Raw genomic sequence first — 21,994 nt, forward strand, 5'->3', positions numbered from 1 at the left:
ATGTATTTGAAAGTTAGCTTTCAAATTCAAGAGAGATGTAAGTGGAGGCCATAATAAGTTAAGTATAAGTACATTTAACATGGGGAGTGTCCTGCTACGATAAGTAGTTTTAGTTAATAAACTCCAAGACACTGCCAAAAATTTTTATTTTTAAGTGAGTGAGTAATGCACTAGCTGACCCTCCAACATGACCCCTTCCATCAGGTACTACATGCTCAGCTCCTGGACTTCCCTAATGTATTATTGTCATCACCTGTGTTGAACTAGTTGATGAGAAGGGTATGTCAACAGAAGCAGAGCGTTTTGGGGCGGGGCTTAAGATGTGATTCTGAATGAATCACAGCATTTGTCCCCGCCCCCTATGTAAATTTCACCCAATCGTGACAGTTTTGCCGCGAGGGGGCGGGGCTTAATGACACGATTTGTTAGGCCCCGCCCCCATTGGCCCCCTGCTGCTTCCCTTACCCGGGCTTCTCCCGGGAAGAGATTCGGAAAGGTAGGCAAGTATGTGGAAGGGGTCATGTTGGAGGGTCTGTAGGTAGTATAGGATATGTTTTCCTTTATAGGAAAATTTATGTTATTTGATTGGGATATATTTTTTCAGTGATTTAGAGAAATTTCCCGGCAACTAACAGCATAAGATACCTAATGATTAATGAGTCAAAAAAGGCATAAACTGTCAGGTCCAAATCTATGAGCTCTTTATCTGTCAGTATTTAAAGAGAGTATAAAAGCCAGTGAAGAGGTCTCATAGGATACTTAAATGACGAGTAAGGGCTGGCCTATGGTTAAACATGGTTGGAACTGTCAGGTTTAGTGATTTGCAGGTAATTGACAACTTTACTCTAGACCAGTGGTTCTCAAACTCTATTCTCAGGACCCCACACAGGTCACATTTTCCAGGTCACATGGCAGGTGCACAGGTGTATTCATTACTCACTGACACATTTTAAAAGATCCACAGGTGGAGATAATTATTTCACTTGCGATTTTCTGAGGAGACCTGGAAAACATTGCACTGTTTCGCGTCCTGGGACCCGAGTTAGGGAACCTCTGCTCTAGATGAAGGTTCGTTTTAAACAAATTGTTTTGGGAAATTATTTCCCACACAGTTGTCATGGCCTGATATCCTCTTCTTAGATTTGCGAACGCCCATACACTTAGTCACTGCATTTGCAATAAGCTTTATTGAGGTAGAACCATCTTCACCTTTAAGAAACTTCCTTTTATTGGTACTAGAACAAGAAATGCAATCCATGATAAATATATATACACACACATGCACAGTCACAGTTTTTGGTTACCCCATTGTCCCAGGGTACTCCTTAAATGTCCCTTATGGGAGTGGCTAAGCAGACGCGGACGTGATGCCGTATGCAGTGTGTACAGAGATGCATAACCGCTTACACAGGACGCCATGTTCAGATAGAGAAACTGCACCTTTGGGTTGGTGCAGGTGCGTCCGATGGTGGCTAAAAATGCACCGGGATGGATTTGCACCAATGCAGGACGCTGCAAGTGGGCATCTCAGTATTCTCAAAAAATCGACTGCGGCATTAGCATAAAGATGCGGATGCGGCAACAAAACGTATCCGCATCTGTATGCAACTCTCAACCAGCTCATTTCTGTGTTATGTACATAAACTTTCAAGAGTTAGAACTCTCACAGTTCATTTGTGCATCTTCATATAAGGGACTTTGTTCCAGGTCACTGTTCACAAAGCTCTTTGATATAGTTATGTTTTCATACTTTGGTTCTGAATCTTCCGTATCGTATGTGCTTTGGTAAATGTGCTCAGAATTTTGGGCTGGCGCCAACAGCCCTGGATCGTGCACATTAGAGTACATGTGATCCAGCTTATCAGAGCTGCCCGTCCATTCTGTACCATCCTCAGACACATTTTCTCGAAGGATGGAAGACAATGGAATAACTGGCTTCTTCGTTTGATTACTCTGCATCTTAGCACTGGAAGACGTAGAAGAGGTTTTATGTGTGATTATTATGTCCTCATCACAAGTGGACTTTGGCTGTGAGAGTGTGGGGTTTGAGTGCTGCAACATACTCTTCCTGACAGGTTTGGGGATCCCTTTTTGAAAACTGCCAAAACGTTTCAGCACAGCCTGCACTGCTCCATCTACATTGCCTTCTGACTTTCGGCGGGACTTAGAACATTTTCTTGGAGGACCAACACTCACGTAAACAGTTGAAATGTTATGGAGTTTCTTTTTAATTTCCATATTATTCTCTCTTAAGCCAGTTTCTGTTATTTCTGCTTTAACAGATGACTTTTGAGCATTGGACATGGTCCTCCGACGCCCCATTGGCACACTTCTCTGGAGCTTTGGATGATCCTCTGGATTTTTAGTACAGCATATATGGTCATAGTTATCATTGTTGCTCTGACATTGCTGTAATTCATCTCCGGTTATGGCCTGTGACTGTATAGAGGGCAGCTTTGGGAGACTTATAGCAAGTTTTGGCTTTCGGCCTAGATTGGGTGTGTCAGTGGTAGAGGACCTTCTGCTCTCAAACTTTGTTCCTTCAGCAAATGACACCGATGGTCTTTTGGCTTTGGCAATGCTAGAGGTCCTTGGTATAGAAAATGGGAGGGAAATGTCATCTGTGTTGAGACCCATTGCGTCCGGGAACACATTACATTTGGAACTTATTTCTTGAAACCCATCTATGTCGGCAACAGACATATCTAGAATACAAAACAATAGGAGGTATTAATTCACATGTCAAGTTACTCTACAAAATAACTATACTGAGGATTGGCCCCGCACTGTACTAGTCATAGTTAGTGCATGCACCCTACAGTAGTAGTATTGGCCTGATGCAGAGGTATACACAATCCTGTGACCGCTGCTTCTTTGCAAATGAGATATGCTATTGTCAGAGCTGCCAGGACTTGTACATGGACGCCCATCAGCTGAGTTTATTATCCGCCACCTGTCACACAATCAATCCTCTGAGCAACCCTATGATTGCTTAGAATGTCTGTCAGAACTAAGGCGCCATGGTCAGTACCACTGCGTTCAAGGACGTAATCGCTGGCTGTGAAGCAATTGCGACACACCTGAGTTTAATTCGCAAACACCCCATTACCTCCCACAAACGCTATGCCAATCATTCTTTGTCCAATACTAAGACCCCCATCGTAAATCCATCACAGCACGTGCGCAGGGTGACTCCAGAAGCATGCACACTCAAAAACATCAACATTGCATAGTAATGAACCTCTATCATATAAGTCCTCCTCTATTAATTTAACTGTAAAATAGATGGATGGAAAAAACAATTAGGTATAAAGGAAATATATATAGAAATTTAAAAAAATGAACATAAAATCATTTGTATGCTTTTCATTGAACAAACCTGACCTAGGTATGTGCTTAGTTGTAGACGTTTCATCAAAGTTAACATTTCAGGCCAAGTATTATTTTGGAATCGGTATGTAATGCTGTTTAGCCGCCGGATCAAATACAGACAGCGACGGCCTGAAAGGTCGGAATCCCGAATGCAGCAGGTAAGTCATCTAACCCTCCCCTCTCCCACCCCTATCCCTCTCTTAGGGGTGCCTAACCCTAACCTCGACCCTGTTAGTGCCTAAACCTAACCCTCCCTTCCCGCGCCCTAAATCTAACCTTCCAGGGAAGGTGCCTAACCCTGACCCGCCCTTTCCCTACCCTAACCTTCAGTCCCTCGGGGGTCCCTAATGCTAACCCTCAACCCCCTGCGGCTACATGCTAAAACACCCGGTTTACCTTCGTTCGGTAAGCCTGTTGTCGGGATTTAGTAGTTGAGGCTAATGATAGCCATCTGGATTTTGACGCCTATCTTTAGTGCCATGCCGGGATATCGGCAGGCGGGATACTGCCCGCTGGTATCCTAACTACATCCCATTATTTTATACTGTTTCAGTTTCTGAGTGATGATCAAATGGGAGAAAAGTTTTAAGGCATATACTACTAGCATCTGCCGTGTCACCTGACCAGGTAGAAGTACACACAGACTCAGATTAATCATTAGGTGTTTCCCTTTGAGGGGCGACTCAAGGGGTGGGCTGTCAGGGCAGCAGCCTGGAGCACTGTAGCCTGGGAAGTTGCAGCTGTGTAAGTCCGCCCCTTGAGCCACCCCTGGCTTTGTGCCCTCTCACCACCCGGCACTCAACTGATAGCAAATGCCTTTCACAGGGACCCAGTGGTTTAAGACTAGTATCTGTCTTTAGGAAACATTTGGGACTGCTTCTCTGGTGTTAGATCAGTCTTTTATGCTGCGGATCCTCATGGGCAACTCAGAAAACAAGGGCATCTGCACATGCAGGACTGATATCAGCAGCTCTGCTTTCACTCTGCCTTTTATACATGTGTGCATGAGAACTTGCGTTTTCTACCAATACTGTTCTGTAGCCCTACTACACTGACATGTAACTTCACCCCGGGCGATGAGTGGTCTACACTTAACTGCAAGTCCTCATGCAAACATGTCTATTTTTTACTATTGCTGTTTATCGTTCTTTCTTCCTGTAGTAGGTGCTAGTTGTACAATACTGTGTACATCATCATATCATCAGCTTATCATTCTCCCTCCTCCCAGAGTCACCATCTCACCTTAATTCTCCCTCAGTGTCAATAACAAAGACAATGTAGGTATCACTCTCTGCCCTTGGTCATTTCTCATATCCAGTCTCTCTCAGGGTCCTGTCGTCTCTACCTTAGAAACTGCTACATATAGGACCCAACATAAGTTGTAGTTTGGTGGTCACTGAGATCATCAATATTTCACTTTCAAAATTCTACACTTATATTTAGACAGCGCTCTGAACACCTCTCACCACCAGCGTATAAGTTTCCAGCCTTGCTCCAGTATCCAGATAAGTTCCTGTGTTTCAGACCTCAGTTTGTTATGGCCATTATTCTGATTACTAATGTAGCACGCTTCTATACCACACCAGCTTGTCACTCCGAGGTGCAAGTCTCAGGGCCATGGCCTGCTGCAGCAAAATCCATTTCCTTGCTGAGGTTCCTGGCGAAGATAAGGGGGTGACAGTAGACTACTAGGAGTAGATTTACTAAAGGCACTAAATACCCAAGCCCGGGCTTGTTGGAGTGGCCCGGCACGGGTCAGTTGCTAGGGGGACAATTCTACTCCTGTGTGACCACCGATGCCCCCTCCTCCCTGTGCAGTCGGGAAATCTGTTTTTATTTTATTTTCTTTTGAGGTGGTGTGGCCACACCTCCCCCGGATTTGGGCACGACCCCTCAGTACCCGAGCCCGTGGCAGTTCTCTACATTCCTGCTGTTGCCCATGGAAAATGGTAGACAGAATCTGATTGGTTGCTGTGGGCAATAAGCTTTAGGGTGCGATTCAATTAGCCCCATTAACTGAACAGGTGCTAATTAATCGCAGGCCCAGATTCAATTAGCCCTGCTTATCTGGGATTTCTTTTCGGGTCTCCCGAGACCACCTCTTAAGATTTGCAGCTATCTACTTATGGAGCTTCCTATGAGGCTCTATGAAAAAAAACATTATTAGAGCTTACTCTATTCCATCTATACTACTCATACTGATACATACCTCCCAATTGTCCCAGGACTGTATTGCCATCAGGATGTTCACCATAATTTGTGGTAGGTTGGCATTGGGAAGTTTTTTTATGTGAAAAACAGATTGGGGTCTGGCCACATCCTCCAGGTGGCATAATTATGCCCACCATGTGGTGCGACCACCCCTACTATGATGCAGCCACGCCCCCGAAATTCTGCAGCCAAGCCACCTGTACTGAATCACCATCGCCCGATGTTGGGAGGTACAGTATGCCTCGCTGTTGTCCCAATTCCCTGTCTGAGGGGTCTATTTACTAAGCAGTATTAGGAGACAGAGTGAAAAGTGATAAGGTGCCAGCCAATCAGCTCCTTTAATTTTTCAAGCACAGCCTGTGAGATGGCAGTTAGGAGCTGATTGGCTGGCACCTTATCACTTTTCACTCTGTCTCCTAACACTGCTTAGTAAATAGACCCTTGAAAACCACAATTGCTTCTCCTGTTTTTTTGTGTTGCCCTGTTCCATTTAGAATGTAAGCTCTCTCACGAGCAGGGCCCTTCCTACCATTTGTGTTCTTGTGTGCATTTATTTATTTTTTTGTTCCGTTTTATGTATGTTATTAATAATAATAATAATAATATAAATAGCAGATAATTTTATAACAAAATTTAAAAGCAAGTATGATGAAGTATGTACCTGATTTAAGCTGCCCATCCACTAGGCGAAGCGGGGGACGATGGCACAATTACGACGCCGTCGTCTCCCGCGGGGTGAACTGCATGCACTGAACGTTCAGACGTTCAGTTTATGCAGGTCAATCATCCCCGAACATAGCAACCTGAGGGCGGTCGTCAGGTTGATGATTGATGTAAAAAAGGACCAGCGGGCGCGCGCATCGCTGGTCGTTTTTAACCTTTTACTGCACGATTTGCGGGCGATTACCAAGCGATGGTAGTTATCGCTCCATCGCTAGGTTTAATCGCCTAGTGGATGGGCAGCATTACGTGTATGAGAGCCCAGGTCTACTGGTGTGCAGTTGAACATTTACCGGTGGTCTGCGCATGCGTCTGAATTGCACTGCACATGCGTCAAATGACATTACCGTCAGCAGTCACAGCGACTATTTTCCCACATTGTAACTGACAGTCAGGGAACGCTGAAAGGAGGTAATGGGGAAGTGGCAGCAACAATGCAGGCATGTCGCTATAGGTTTTGGGGCGTGTGGGAGATTGCGATCCTGTAAGCAGAAAATATGGCTCCAGAATCTCTATCTTTCGGCACCACGGGGTGTTAGGGTTAGGCTTTTGGGGAAGTTTAGGGTCAGGCACCAAGGGGGGAGGGTTAGGTTTAGGCACTAATTGGGAGGGTTAGGGTACGAGGTTGGGAGGGTTAGGGTGCAAGAAGGGAGGGTTAAGGGGAGAAGGGGGGACGGATAGTATATTTACCCGACCCCTGTTGGGATACCAAGCATCAGGATGCCACTGTTGGCATTTTGACAGCCGGCATCCCGACAGCCGGTTTTTCATACCCAACCCCTCTTAACATTATGATGTATCTTCTTGTTTCCATATCATTTAGGATTTCCATGTGTAGTGGACAGAAAAAAACTGCAGTCACCTTCTCTTGGGGGAACACAGTAGACTGGACCTTCTTCATCTGACTCAAATGATGAAAATGAGTTTTCAGACAACCAGCCGGTGGACGGCGATTCAATGAAGCTGTGGTTGATGGCAAGTTCTGTGTCATGATGGGAAACTGGAAGATAAAGCGAGGTAAAGAGAAAATTGGCTTCTTATTATATAACATGCTCTATATGATGCAGCTTGTCATATCTAGGTATGTGCTGCCTTTATTCACTGTCACACCTTTCACTGCAGAACAGTGTTATGTCAGCGATGCAACACATTAGGGGAGAGCTTGTTACTACATATTTAGTTTAAGAATATCACTTAGAGCCCTATATTTATCAATGCTCTGTAGAGAAATATTGCTCACTAGCTGGGATACCCGGCATTGCCCGGTTGAGGACTGTACCCTGAAGTACACATGCAGCCTTCATTTTTTCACATTGTCCTCACCTATAACCTGGATAACTATGCAAATTAGGAGTAAATGACAGTGCAGGCAGCGTATACTCATACCGTTTGGAATGGGGTATATCAGGAGCAGATTGACTTTATAGAACAAAAATTAGTATAGCTTCCAAACTCACTTAAGTTTCAGAAATCACTGCAGAACAAGTGGTGATTCAGCTGTGGACGGTGCTAGCTGCGAGTGCAGTAATAGGGTAATGCAGCCAGGCCTGCCAAGAGCCACGCCGGGCCCGCATAAAAGGGACGTGGCCAAATCGCAGGAGGCATTACCACGCCCCCTTAGGTTAAAAAAAAGCTTTGCTGCGCGCTGACGAGGGGGGTGCAGTGAGCCCCCTCAGCCCAGCGCATAACCAGTGGGGAGCACGATCAGCTTGATTGCTCCCCCCACAGACATAGGAGACTGCTGTGGCTGCTTCATAGCAGCCGCGAGCAGTCTCCCAGTGCAGCCCAGCACACAGCAGTGTGTGCTTAGCTGCTGTGATGTAAGAGGGGGGGAGAGCGTTGCCGGGCCCCTCAAGCAAGCCCGGGCCCGGGTAATTACTATACCCGCCCCCCCCCCCTCTCTGCACCCCTGAATGCAAGCAGGAGGTGTTACGGCTGCCGCAAAACAGTAAAAGAGGCCAGAAAAATCTCCATCCGCAAACAGAGATCTTCGCCTCTCCATTGCCCCCCCAATGGCAGCAACACATCTTCATTTTGGGAGACAGAGGCCGTCGCCGCCTGCTACCCACCCAGACATGGCAGCAGTTAATCACTGACAGTCTGCTGCCGGTTTGCATGTGGTATCGCAGACCTGTACTGCACATGCACAGTACGGGTCAGGCGCATGCACAGATTCCCGATAATCGAGAATCTGCATGATCCCCGTCACTGCATCCGCAGCTGAATCACCTCTGAAATCACTCTGCAGATCAACATTGAAGACCATGTCTAGCAGGGCTGCCATCAGTGGGGGAGTGCTGGGACTGAAGTCCCATTTACGAACGGAAGGGGGCCTGCCCACAGTGGCAGTGTGTGGCTGCAATCATTCTCCCCTGCTGTTTGTAATCTCCATATGCTAAGCTTTTGCCAGAATAAAAGAGTATGGATTGATTATGCTGTGACAGTATGTGTATGAAGCCAGCCCTTCAGCCCCAGAACCTGCGTAATTTAAGAGTGTCTCAGTTTGATGGGATTGTGTGACAGTGTGTGGCCCTGTCGATGTTAAAACCTAGGCAAAAACCTAATCCTGGTCAAACTACACTACCATGTCAAATTTGGTGGAGCTAGGTACAAAACTGTGGTTGTTCATAAAGGACAGACAGACAGACACACACACTTTCTTGCTTATTACAGTATATAGATAATGGCATCATGCAGAAATGAACTCAGTAAAATGCAAAACCGAACATAATAAGATGTGTTTAATGTTTGAACCTTGTTCCATGACTGATTAGGAAACAGCAGGTTGTACACATACCTGGTGCTTAGTGCCAACCACTGGTTTCCATGGAGATTGGCTGGGAGAGCTTGGAAGAGGAGGCAGCGTTAAAGCTCTATATTGTGGAATATGACTCGACTCATTATGATTCATTCACCAGCACCAACACTGTGCAAACCAACATTAGGGGCATGTTTATGTATAACAACCCCTTTACTTGTCAGTGTGGAGTGATGTTCTAAACAAGGCAGGGGAATACAATTGCATATAGTAGAATATAGTAGATTGAGTTGGTTATATAATATGTTCCAAAACAGATTTTTGAATGATATTCGAAAATAAATGTATTTATTCTTTTATTTTTTTTTAATGTGGAATGGAGAAATGATAGTACTATAGCCAGTGGTGTAGCCAGCTTTTGACATGAGGGGTGCAAAGTTATATAAATAGCCACCCCAGGACTAGGTGTTTAAAAATGTAAGTATCAACATCTAAATACATTATTTGCATCCAAATTACATCAGTAATTACTCTTGACATTACATTTATACCCATGCACATACACTCCACAAAAATAGTATAAAGCAATACAGCCAGAACTCCATAGGGATCGCCATACAGAAAACTGAGCCTCCAGTGACCGTCATACAGTACACACAGCATCGCAGTGACTACCATACAGTACACAGAGCATTGCAATGACCACCATACAGTATACATAGGATCGCAGTGACCGCCATACAGTACTCACAGCATCACAGAGCTCGTCATACAGTACACACAGCAATACAGTAACCACCATACAGTACACACAGCACTGCAGTGACCTCCATACAGCACACGCAGCAGTTCAATGACCACCATGCAGTATACAGAGGATCTCAGTGACCACCATACAGTACCTCACAGCATCACAGTACTCGCCATACAGTACATACAGCATCACAGTGACCACCATACCATACACAGAGCATTTCAGTGCCCATCATTCAGTACACACAGCATCTCAGTAACTGCCATATAGTGCACACAGTATCGTGGTGACCGCACTACAGTACACACAGCCTAGCAGTGGCTGAGATAACAGTCATGGTTCATCTGCCTAAATGCCCAGTAGCGGAACTTGCAAGTGGTGGGCCGAGGTGTAGAAATATGCATTGGGCCTCCTCCCCGGAATCACCCATAGTTCATAATATGTCGATAGTGCACCCTGTCGCTGTAACGGAGAGATAAGGCAGGAGTGAGAGAGAGAGGCAGTGTGTGACAGGGGAAGGCAGTGGGTGACGAGGAAGGCAGTGAGTGACAGGGGATGTAGGGGGTGACAGGGTGACGCAGTTGATGACAGGAGGGGGTAGTGGATTAGAGGGAGAGGCTGCACGCATCTCTCCCAGTGGCCTCATCCCATCCGATGAACAGCACGGATGTCTGAAGCACACCACATTCTGTACTGTAGTACTAGTCTCCTACCCACTGCCTGTTACCACTCCCGGGTGCGACGTCGTACCAGTGGCTCCTAATTGGTCAGGTGAAATCTGCAATAATGACCAGGCGACTTCGGCCAGGGGAAACATGTTGCTGGCCTGGGCAGCGGTGGGCTCCTTAGTTCCCAGTGCAATGAACCTGCTGTACCCCCGATAGTTCTGCCCCTGCACCTGCCTATCCGCCTACCCCTCCTCAGTTCTTCGTTCTCAGACTAAAGTACCCAGCCTCCGGGTGACCCTGCACTGATAGGTTCCCCTCTCACATAGGCTCCATCTTCAAGTTTTTTTCATCAGGGGGAGCAGCACTCCTCCTGCAGCCCCCTCCCCAGCTATGCCACTGACTATAGCATTCTTTCCTGAAACAAGTCGCTTCTGATCACTTGTTTGTCTACTCAACAGTCATCTCTGGGAGTAAAGCATCTGAAAATTTCAAAAACAATTCAGGGAAATGCCACAATACATGTATACAACCACCAGTGGGCAGTGGCATTTGGATATATAATTATTAGAAGGAGGGATGAATTTATTTAATCAAGTTACAGTGTAAAGCACTGCATTTAATCCTCATCATTAACAAAGGAAATGTCCTGTGTTAATGGGTTTTAGTATCTAAAGAACACACTAGACCATAATCATTAGTAGGCTTATATAATGTTTGTATATCATTCCGGTCCTGTTTAGTAGGTGTAGGAAAATAATGTAACATCAGAATCATATTATATGGTGGACCTGCTGTTGCTAGTGATGGAAAATCCATTTTGTACTATTTATAAACAGATGAGACCTGAGTATCGGGTAATAGCTGCATTTGGAAATGAGACCTGAAAGGTCATTCTGTGACTGACGGATGACTTGTTCAACCATTATAGCTTGGTAAATGCCAAGTGAAAATATCATTTTCTATGGACAATTAATTTCACTTTTATAATATCAATAAATCAAAATAGACAACAACATGTTTCTCTTTTCAGAGTAAGTAAAGAGTGATAAAGTATGTGTATATTCTCGATTTATTAATCTATGTGTATATGCTCGATTTATCTATCTTACCAGTAACCCAGGAAACCTTAGTGCTGCCTAAGGAACAGCATGGTAAGAGGGAGCTAATGTTCACCAAGGCCCCCTGGAAATTGTGCTTCATCCGCGATAAACAACCTCCATCTCCAGTAGATACTCTGCAATAATAGATAAAGCACATAAAGAACTGTAATAATCACAAACTATAAGGGGTCTACTTGTGAAACCCTCCTGCCATCAGCACTAATTTGATTGCAGCAGCCATCCCCATAGTTTTCTGATAAGCTTATTATCTGTAAGTTTCCCTCTGAGGATGGTGTTAGCTTGTGTTACCTATGGGTGTTACATAGCTACTACCTTCCATAGTCACTGGGATTTGTTTTGTAGCTATATGGCCTAATGGCCGTTCATGGGCAGTGAAAAAGCCAGATGGGAACCAGGAAGTAAAGTGATAGCTTTAGCTACAGTTAGGGGTTTATTTGCTAAGACTTGGATGGAGATAAAGGTGACGGAGATAAGGCGCCAGCCAACCAGCTCCTGTCATTTTTCAAACACAGCCTGTGACATGGCAGTTAGGAGCTGATTGGCTGGTGCCTTATCTACGTTAACTTTATCTCCATCCAAGGCTAAGTAAATAGACCCCTTAGTCTCTATGTTAAACAGCATGCATTTAGCAGAGTCTAGGGGAGATGTAACAAGCCTTGGAGAGAGATCAAGTGGAAAAGTTGCCCAAAGCAACCAATCAGCTTCTAACTGTCATTAAATAGACTGTGCTAGATAAGTGACAGAAGCTGATTGGTTGCTTTGGGCAACTTCTCCACTTGATCTCTCTCCAATGCTCTCAGACAGCCAGACATGATTCCCAGAAACCGTTGATATGATAAGAAAAGTACAAGATAAGTATTGATGATAGAGGGGTATATGTAATAGGTTGCGATTACTATGAAGCAGTACAATTTGAGCGACTTCACCTCAACACCTGTACAATTAAAGCGGCAATCATTTAAAAAGCAAAACCAGGTTGGTTTTGCCTTTTAAATTGTCGATTTAAAACCTACAGCCGAGACTATCAAAATAATTACCGCTCCACAAAACTTGTAACCTATTCCATATACACCATAGTGTTTATGTTGAAATAACAATTATATTATTATTATTGAAAAAAAAGAGGGATTTGCCCTCCAGCACACTGCAGCAATATCAACAAAACATACCTAAATCCTACATGATAATAGAGATTCAGATGTATTAGTTACATACATTGCAAATATATGAATAAGCGCCAGGCCATCGTCAAGGTTCCTCTATACTGGCGTCCCTAACATTAAGGGGTTCACGTCCAAGAAGCAAGGTACCCCAAAAAATTCCAGCCAAGGACCATCCCCAGGGCATCACACGAAAAGGGGAAAAAAGGTGATAGTGAAGTGTAAAGAATAGATGTGTAAAGATAAATCAATAAGTGTTAATGAAATGAGAAATAATTAAAAAGACATAAATAATAAACAAATAATTAGAAAAGTGATAAAAATATCTATGTGAATTATCAACTGCCACCCCTCAGGCTCCTGGGGGCCATTCTAGTTTGCTTTGCCCTACAGAAGTTCCGCTGGTGGACACCTTGTCAGCAATACAGCGAAAAGAAGCGGAAGCTTTAGTTTGCAATAATCAGGATGTGTTTTCTTCCCTGTCAGGGTGCACTGCCTTAGTAGAGCACAAGATAAATACACCTGAAGGAGTGGTTTTAAAGCAGCGACCATATCGCATCCCTGAGGTGCAGCAGCAAGCAGTCCAGCAAGAGGTGAAAGAGATGCTCCAACTTGGGGTCATTGAGGAGTCCAGCAGTAACTGGTCAAGTCCTATTGTGTTGGTCTCCAAGCCATCAGGAGCCATATGTTTTTTCAATTAATTTAGGCAGCTGAATCAGGTTTCCAGGTTTGGCGCATACCCGCTTCCACGGGTGGACGAATTAGTAAAAAATCTGGCAAGTAGCTGGTATCTTACGACCCTGGACCTCACAAAGGGATATTGGCAAATTCCCCTAAGTGAGACCGCCAAGGAGAAGACTGCCTTCTCGACCCATGATGACCTGTTTCAATATAAAATGCTTCCTTTTGGCCTTCATGGGGCACCAATGACATTTCAGCATGCCATGGATCACCTGCTGAGGCCACATCAGGGGTATGCTATAGAATATCTAGATGACATTGTTATCTATACAGAAAATTGGGAAGAACACTTACCCAAAGTCCAAGAAGTGCCAAGTAGCTTACGACAGCATGGGTTTACGGCTAATCCAACCAAGTGTACCATTGGACTTTCAGAGGCCAATTACCTTGGGTATGTGATTGGTAATGGGCAAGTGATACCCCAACTGTGGAAAGTGGAGGCGATTCAGTCCTGGCCAAGACCCTCCACCAAGAAACAAATGACAACTTTCCTTGGGTTGCTAAGCTATTACCACTGTTTCATTCCAAATTTTGCATCCAGAGCTTTACCCCTGACCGAAACCCTTAGGAAGGCTCAACCAGAGAAGATTCTCTGGACCAAAACAATTGAAGCAGCCTGGGAAGATATGAGGACAGATCTGTGTTCCATACCGGTTTAGAGTTTTTGATTGCAAAAATTACATGATTTTAGCTGTTTTAATAAACTTTTTATCATTTAAAAAAATATATATTTCTAAAACCTAAACAACTGAGGATGCTTTTGCAAAACTAAAACACGAATATGAATCCAGATCCAAAACCAAAACACAAAGATGAATCCAGATCCAAAACCAAAACACGAAGATGAATCCAGATCCAAAACCAAAACACGAAGATGAATCCAGATCCAAAACCAAAACACGGTGGTCAGCGCACATCTCTAGTTTAAACGGTCAGAAACGTCTGGGTTTTTCTAACCACCCCCATTACCACTCCCAAATGCTGCCCACCTGCCACTCACTTTGCGAATGGTTCCTCTGAAACAAATATAATGGCAATGCAACTGCTTCACGTGCGCAGTGCAGTGTTTGCACATGTGCAATAGCAAACAATCGCTCGATTTGTGAAAATATTGAAATTGTGTCTGCTGCTGAATCAGGCCCAGAGAAAGATGAAGGCAGCAGACATACGGGAGTATACACCACTGAAAACTTTGCAGACATTTCTCCTACTTCGTCATGTTGTTTGTTTGGCTACCACTAGGTGGCAGGCTGCTGCAGATTTGCTGGCTGGAAGTTTAATTTCAATTTCATTTTACCACTAAACTTATTTTAAAAATATCTAAAAAAAAAACACCCTGTAAACTATGTTTTTGCTTTTTTGGACTATTTATGTCACGTTATAGTGTTAAAAAATACATATTACACTAGTTATGGGCTTATTTACTGTTCGCGGCAATAAGAAATTCACATTTGCCCAAATGTATTAAAAATCACATGCAGAGACACGGGCTCTGAAAGGAACCCATCCTTGCGATGTGTAAAGAAGTGTAATGATCGCAAATACAATCATTTACCTTTTATATCAGGAGCTAGGGCCGTTCTGCACAGGCACAGTCAGCAGACCACGCATGCGTGGTGGCCATTGCCGGGAAGGAACCCTCTCCTGGTAATTTTTTGTGAAATCATATCCCATAGGCAACTGTTGATCTGTTGATGGCGTTATCCTAATGGGGCTGGAGCTTGGTAAATCTGACAGCTTTGCAGTCCTCACAGAAACTTACACAACACAACACATATGGAGATATCTACTGCTGCCCCTCCTTCATACATTTAGGGGACCCTTAATATTTGCGGGTATTCCCTGAAAATGGGTGTTCAGAAGGAGACGCTGCGCCAGCGGTAGGCTAGTGCAAGTTTCAATGGTGGATGCAATGGTCCAGTGGAGTTACACTGTCCTCGAGCATTGAAAGAGGGCGTCTCAGGGGTGCAAAGTTGGGCTGGTGCTAGTGCACAATGGGAAAGCTGAAACAAAGCATTTGCCTATTACCGCTGCTGCAACTCTGCAAGACATCGCAACTGTGGCTGTAATAGCGTGCACCTAAAATCAGAACCTATGGGGCCTATTCATCAACACTAAAATAACGTTTTTAAGGACATTTTCCTTAATTAACGTTATTTTAGTATTCATGATGACACTTAGCACAGGAGATAACACTGATATCTCCTTGCTAAGTCCCCCTGCGTTAATTTCCACACTCTCCATACATTAGTACATTAGTATGGGGATATGTAAATTATGGTATTCATCAAATTCTGAAAATTATGTATTTTCGGAATTTGATGTAGTTACTATTCGCCACTGTGAGGTGGCGAATAGCAGGTAACACTTACCTGCTTCCAGCTGTGCAGGTCCCCCGACGTCTCCCTCCGGCGCCCTGGTGCGTCCTCTGGCTCCGTCTGCTATGCGATCATGTGTTCTACCAGCAGAACACAATAAAGTTTAGAAAAAAAAAAAATATATATATATATATATATATATTTTTTTTTTCTAAACAGTACTGTGCTCTGCTGGGAGACCACATGACCGCATAGCAGACGGAGCCGGAGGCTGCTGCGGGAGCAGGTAAGTTCTGAACGAGGGGGAGGTGAGCGGGGGGGGGAGGGAGCAGGTGAGCGGAGGGGGGGGGACACAAACTTACCGCATCTGTAGGCAGTGCTGCGCATGCGCTGGTTTTACAGATATAATAGCGCATGGGCAGCACTGCTTCCAGCTGCGATAAGTTAGTGTAGATAGGGATAACTATCTATTTCCCGAAAAGCTGTCATCGCGGCAAAAGTGACAGCTTTTTGGAATAGATAGTTATGGGGAAGAGGAATGATGAATTCCTCCGGTAATTAGGTAGAACTCCATGCGAGTTCTAAACCTAATTACCTCCTGGGAAACTTTAGTTATGATGAATAGGCCCCTATAGCTTACAAGTATTTTATTTCCTGTGCAGCAGTTTTCACAAATCACTAGAACATGAAATTGAGTTTTATGGAGGCAGACATTTTGTGGGCTGAACCAGTATTCATGGAAAGTCTATTGATTTTCTTCTAATCAGTGACACAAAGAGAATGGCTGCATTCTCATGAAGTGGTTCAGCCCTCAAACAGTAGAAGCTGCCTCTATTGAGTATAGAAGACAGAGGCATTTTAATAAATATAAACTGAAATGGAAATGTATGGAGGAACCTCCCACTATGATTTGCATTTGGAGGATTTGGATATAATGCATATTCATTACCTGTCTTTACTTTCAAGCTGGTTATTCCCACAGCAACAACAGCAGCAGCAACAGCAGCAGAGGATGAATATCAGACACAGAAGAACAAGTGCCCCGGCAATTATTGCTCCTCTTTGACTTGATGCTATGGAGGAACATACACGATTAAATAGGCCTGTCAGCATTAATTACTACTAGTCAAACATTATCTATACATCAGGTTAGTCATGTGAACTAAAAGCAATTTTTTTCTATTTAATTTTTTTTATGCATAAAAAACAAATTTTTCGTACTGTGCTTATGAATAAATCCATATGTGCGGCTTCCTATGCATAGAGAGCCAGAGCTTGGAAGACGGAAGCATACTTTCCCTGAATGTTCCCAAGACTCCAGGATTAATAGGTTAAGCTCCTGCATCCTGCCCAACTCCTAGAGCCCCTCTTTACAATCCCCTGATGGGGGGTAGGGGACTGGAAAGTGCTAATACGCATACTGCCCACCCCACACACAGTGATCACCTGCATGTACCCTCTGAGTACTTTCCCAAAGGGTAAAAAATAAAAGTTAGCAAGTATGGGTACATTAAAGGTACGTTCTGGCAAACGCTCACAGGCAGAGATGTATATACCTCTCAGTAGACATATACCTCAAGGGTGCTCGACCTGTGGTGCAAAATATGCACAATATTCAAGAGTTTTCTGATTGGCTAAGTGTGTCTTGATCACTCCCACTAATAACAGTGCCATTATTAGTGTAGCTGTTACGGCCTAATCACATTATATATTCAATATTTGCATTTGGTCTGCTGCAGGAAAGCAGATTCACATTTTATTTTTTAACCTTTTATCCATCAACGTTCCGCAAATGGAACATCGGCTCTATGAAGCTGTAACTGTTGGAATATTTGTTTAAGCCGCTGGACATTTGAAATACATCGTGTAGAAGGCATGTTGTAACATATAATGAAATATTATTGAATAATGTTGTGTATTATTCAATCTGCTGCTTCTTGAAATGTCAGAAAAAAAAACGTGCAATTAGTAGCATTTGCTTCTAGCTCCTATTGTGCATGTGGAATTCCAATTGGTGTCCCATGCCTGTGATAGTTCTATTGTGTAGTGTTTGCCACGTATTTGTATGCATAAAACATTGTTTTATGTAATACCCTATTTCCACTGCCACAATAACCCGGGGTATTACTGGGTCATGGCTTGGTGTAAAAGGGTCCTTGAAAAATAATCCGAGTCGAGTGACCATGGAAACCCGACCCTGGTTGCTACCAGGGTTGAACTCAGGAAACACCCGGGTAACAATGTAGTGTAACGATGGACCCAAGCAACGATGGAGAAGACATCATCTTCAAGTTTCCACTGTAACGCCGGAAAACTCGGGCACGGAAGTCCCGGGTCTGATGTGAAGGGCTGGACCCGGGAAACAACGAGTTGGAGATGGGTTTTTGTTTGAAAAGGGGTGATACATAATATTCCATCTGTGTTTCTTTGAATGTCAGTGTTCCACATGCAGTTTGGAGTACTAAATGGATTTTCTTCTGTTAAAAAAAATGCTGGTGGAATCTGTTTGCAAATGGGCTAATTATGGTAGTTGCTGCTTGGAGATTGCATTATCATGCGCTAGGCTCATAGGAAGCCTGAAGCCATTTAGATTTTCACCTGAAACATATCTGCAGATGACAGTCGTTCATACTCACTGAACGACCATCATCTATCTGGCGGCCGCGGGTCCCGCTGGCAGGGAGGCAGGTCAGGAGAGTGGCCGCCTCCTCCCCGCGACTGCCACTGTGTGTGTATGGGCGGTCTGCAGACCGCCCGTTCACACTTGCCGATGGACAGAGACATAGCTGTCCATCGGCTGTGCAGCACAGCCAATGCGATATGTCTGTGAACGACGCTGTTCACAGACATATCGTCAATACACACTGGCTGACGGCCAGCAGATGTATTGGCCGATCAATTGATCGACCAATATATCGGCCAGTGTGTACCTGTTACAAGTCGCAAGTCACTCTCTGGCACTTCAGTGACCACATCTACCACTTCCGCCTGCCGTGCGGGAACTTTTCCTTTTTTATACCTGACAGTAGCCTCATGGTTTTGCCGGCTATAGTACGTGCCCTTCTCGTCTCAGTACGTGCCCTTCTCGTTCCTGTTTCTGGACTTTGTACCTGCATCTCTCCAAGCCGCACCTCGGTCACCAGGCTGCATCATATCCTCCGGCTCTAGTAGCAGCACTATGGCTAACCAAGCCGCACCTCGGTCACCAGGCCATATCATATCCTCCGGCTCTAGTAGCCACACCACGGCTAACCAAGCCGCACCTCGACATTCAGCCACATCAATTCTACCAGCTACTAGCTGCATCAATTCCACAAGCTTTACCAGCCACATTAGTTCCACCATTGCCACATTAGCCGCATCTATACCACCATTGCCACATTAGCCGCATCTATACCACCATTGCCACATTAGCCGCATCTATACCACCATTGCTACATTAGCCGCATCTATACCACCATTGCTACATTAGCCGCATCTATACCACCATTGCCACATTAGCTGCATCTATACCACCATTGCCACATTAGCCGAATCTATACCACCATTGCCACATTAGCCGCATCTACACCACCATTGCTACATTAGCCGCATCTACACCACCATTGCTACATTAGCCGCATCTACACCACCATTGCTACATTAGCCGCATCTATACCACCAGTGCTACATTAACCGTATCTATACCACCAGTGCTACATTAACCGTATCTATACCACCAGTGCTACATTAACCGTATCTATACAACCAGTGCTACATTAACCGTATCTATACCACCAGTGCTACATTAACCGTATCTCTACCACCAGTGCTATACCAGCCACGTCAATTCTACCAGCTACTTGATGCATCAATTTGTTAGGCTATACCAGCCACGTCAATTCTACCAGCTACTAGCTGCATCAATTCCACAGGCTATACCAGCCACATTAGTTCCAGCAGCGGCAATTGCCGCACCTATACCACCATTGCTACATTAGCCGCATCTATACCACCAATGCTACATTAACCGCATCTATACCACCAGTGCTGCACTAGCCGCATCTCAGCTACCGACCCTCGTTGGTGTCATATTTTATTCTGGTACTCCTGGGAGATCTGTGTTAATTCCGAGTTTAAGTCTAGGCGGTCGCCTAAGTACCGGTGAACGTTCCTAGTTCTAAGGGAACAATGGGTGGCAGTTAGTGGCAGAAGACCTCGACTGTTGAGTTGTGGGGGTATATGCAGGGTATCCTATGAAAACCGTAACAGTACCCAGCATTAAAGTTGCCACTGTTGCCATGAAAGTTGGACTCAATGTTTTGCAAAAAAAAAAAAAGGTGGTCCCAGTATGCATGGACATTTCCGGATCATCCAGCGGCTATTACGTGTCATCTACCACTCAAGGTAGATGCTGCGTTTGTCAGCAAAACACTAAGAAATTGTGTGAATTTTGCATGAAAAATGTTTTCAAGCCTTTTAACGAAAATCTAAGTAACACTGATTAGTTAGCAATGCCCTCAGTGTTTTATTTGCTGTTTACTTTATTTACATTTTACTATTTGTGTTTGTGCCATCCACAAAACTGACTTGTGGGCAACTCTACACTAGCCCCATTGAGTTTAATTATTATTTGATTAAAGATGGCATTCCTCAGTGTCTAGAAGCTCCCACAAATGAAAATATGCAGAATGCATTATGGGCCTGCTTCAGAGCCGGACGCTATTTGCGCTCGCTCGTTCAGAAAAAGGGGCCGGCTATTTAAATTGAGCGCTCGCTCTTTGCGGTCTGTTGACGCCTCTATGTCTGAGCGAGCGAACGAAACATGCGCTTGCTATTTTGTAAAGACGCCCCCTGGCCGCTCGCATCCTACATCATCTCCGCTATTTATTTGATTAATCGAGTACATCGAAAGGCGTCTCAACTGCTCGCAGTGCTTGTGGTAGGATTTTCCAAGTGACGAGGTCGATGACGCTGCTTTGTTAATTATGCACACCCTTAAAACGCCCGTTTTGACCGTTTGGCATACCTGCGTTCGGATCTCCACTCCCCGTTTTCAAGCACATTCCCTTGTTACCACCCACAAACGCCTCCTCCTGTCACTCAAATTAGCAGGCACTCGCTATTTTGCGAGCGCTCGATTTCCGACCGCAATGACTGGTTGGCGCATGCGCATTACGACTAGGGGTGTGCACCGGCCACTTTTCGTGTTTTGTGTTTTGGTTTTGGATCTGGATCTTTCTTCGTGTTTTGGATCTGGATTGGTTTTGCCAAAACCACCCTTCCGTGTTTTGGGTTCTGGGTTTTGTGTTTTGGATCTGTATTTTTTTTTTAAAAAGCATAAAAACAGCTAAAATCACAGAATTTGTTGGTTTCTCTGCTCCTATGCTATTATTAACCTCAATAACCTTAATTTCCACTCATTTCCAGTCTATTCTGAACACCTCACACCTCACAATAGTGTTTTCATGTCCAAAAGGTTGCACCGAGGTAGCTGGATGACTATGCTAAGCGACACGAGTGGGCGGCACAAACACGTGACCCATCTAGGAGTGACACTGCAGTGGCAGACAGGATGGCAGTTAGAAAAACTAGGCCCCAAACTGTACATAATGCAAAGAAAAAAAAGAAGTGCAAGATGGAATTGTCCTTGGGCCCTCCCACCCACCCTTATGTTGTATAAACAGGACATGCACACTTTAACAAATCAATCATTTCAGCGCCAGGGTCTGCCACACAACTGTGGCTGAAATGATTGGTTCGTTTGGGCCCCCACAAAACAAGCTGGCAATTAATGTGTCCCTGCACAAACTGGCTCTACGGAGGCAAGATGTCATCCTCATCCTCCTCATCCACCGATTCCTCACCCTCTTCAGTGTGTACATCCTCATCCTCACAAAGTATTAACTCGTCCCCACTTGAATCCACCACCACAGGTCCCTCTGTACCTTCTGGAGGCTGGTCTGCCTGGAAGAGCTGATAATTCATTTTGATGAACATCATCTTCTCCACATTCTGTGGAAGCAACCTCCTACGCCTTTCGCTGACAAGGTTCCCGGCTGCACTAAACACTCTTTCGGAGTACACACTGGAGGGGGGGCAACTCAGGTAAAATAGAGCCAGCTTGTACAGGGGCCTCCAAATTGCCTCTTTTTCCTGCCAGTACAGGTATGGACTGTCTGACATGCCTAC

At 44.7% G+C, this 21,994-nt stretch overlaps 1 protein-coding gene across 1 annotated transcript in view; it reads right to left on the reverse strand.

The window, feature by feature from the left end:
• Positions 1–1,225: 1,225 nt before the first annotated feature.
• Positions 1,226–21,994, reverse strand: part of SCARF1 (scavenger receptor class F member 1) — a 151,962-nt gene continuing 131,193 nt past the window's right edge. The window contains exons 9-12 of the mRNA XM_088453847.1: positions 16,773–16,896; positions 11,593–11,717; positions 7,166–7,303; positions 1,226–2,705 (exon numbers count right to left, since the gene is read on the reverse strand). Coding sequence (XP_088309973.1) covers positions 1,648–2,705; positions 7,166–7,303; positions 11,593–11,717; positions 16,773–16,896 — 1,445 coding nt within the window. The 3' untranslated portion in view covers positions 1,226–1,647. The remainder of the gene's footprint in view (positions 2,706–7,165; positions 7,304–11,592; positions 11,718–16,772; positions 16,897–21,994) is intronic.

Source organism: Taudactylus pleione, unplaced genomic scaffold (genome assembly GCF_031769625.1).
Source record: "Taudactylus pleione unplaced genomic scaffold, aTauple2 ptg000040l, whole genome shotgun sequence".
NCBI classification, from domain to species: domain Eukaryota; kingdom Metazoa; phylum Chordata; class Amphibia; order Anura; family Myobatrachidae; genus Taudactylus; species Taudactylus pleione.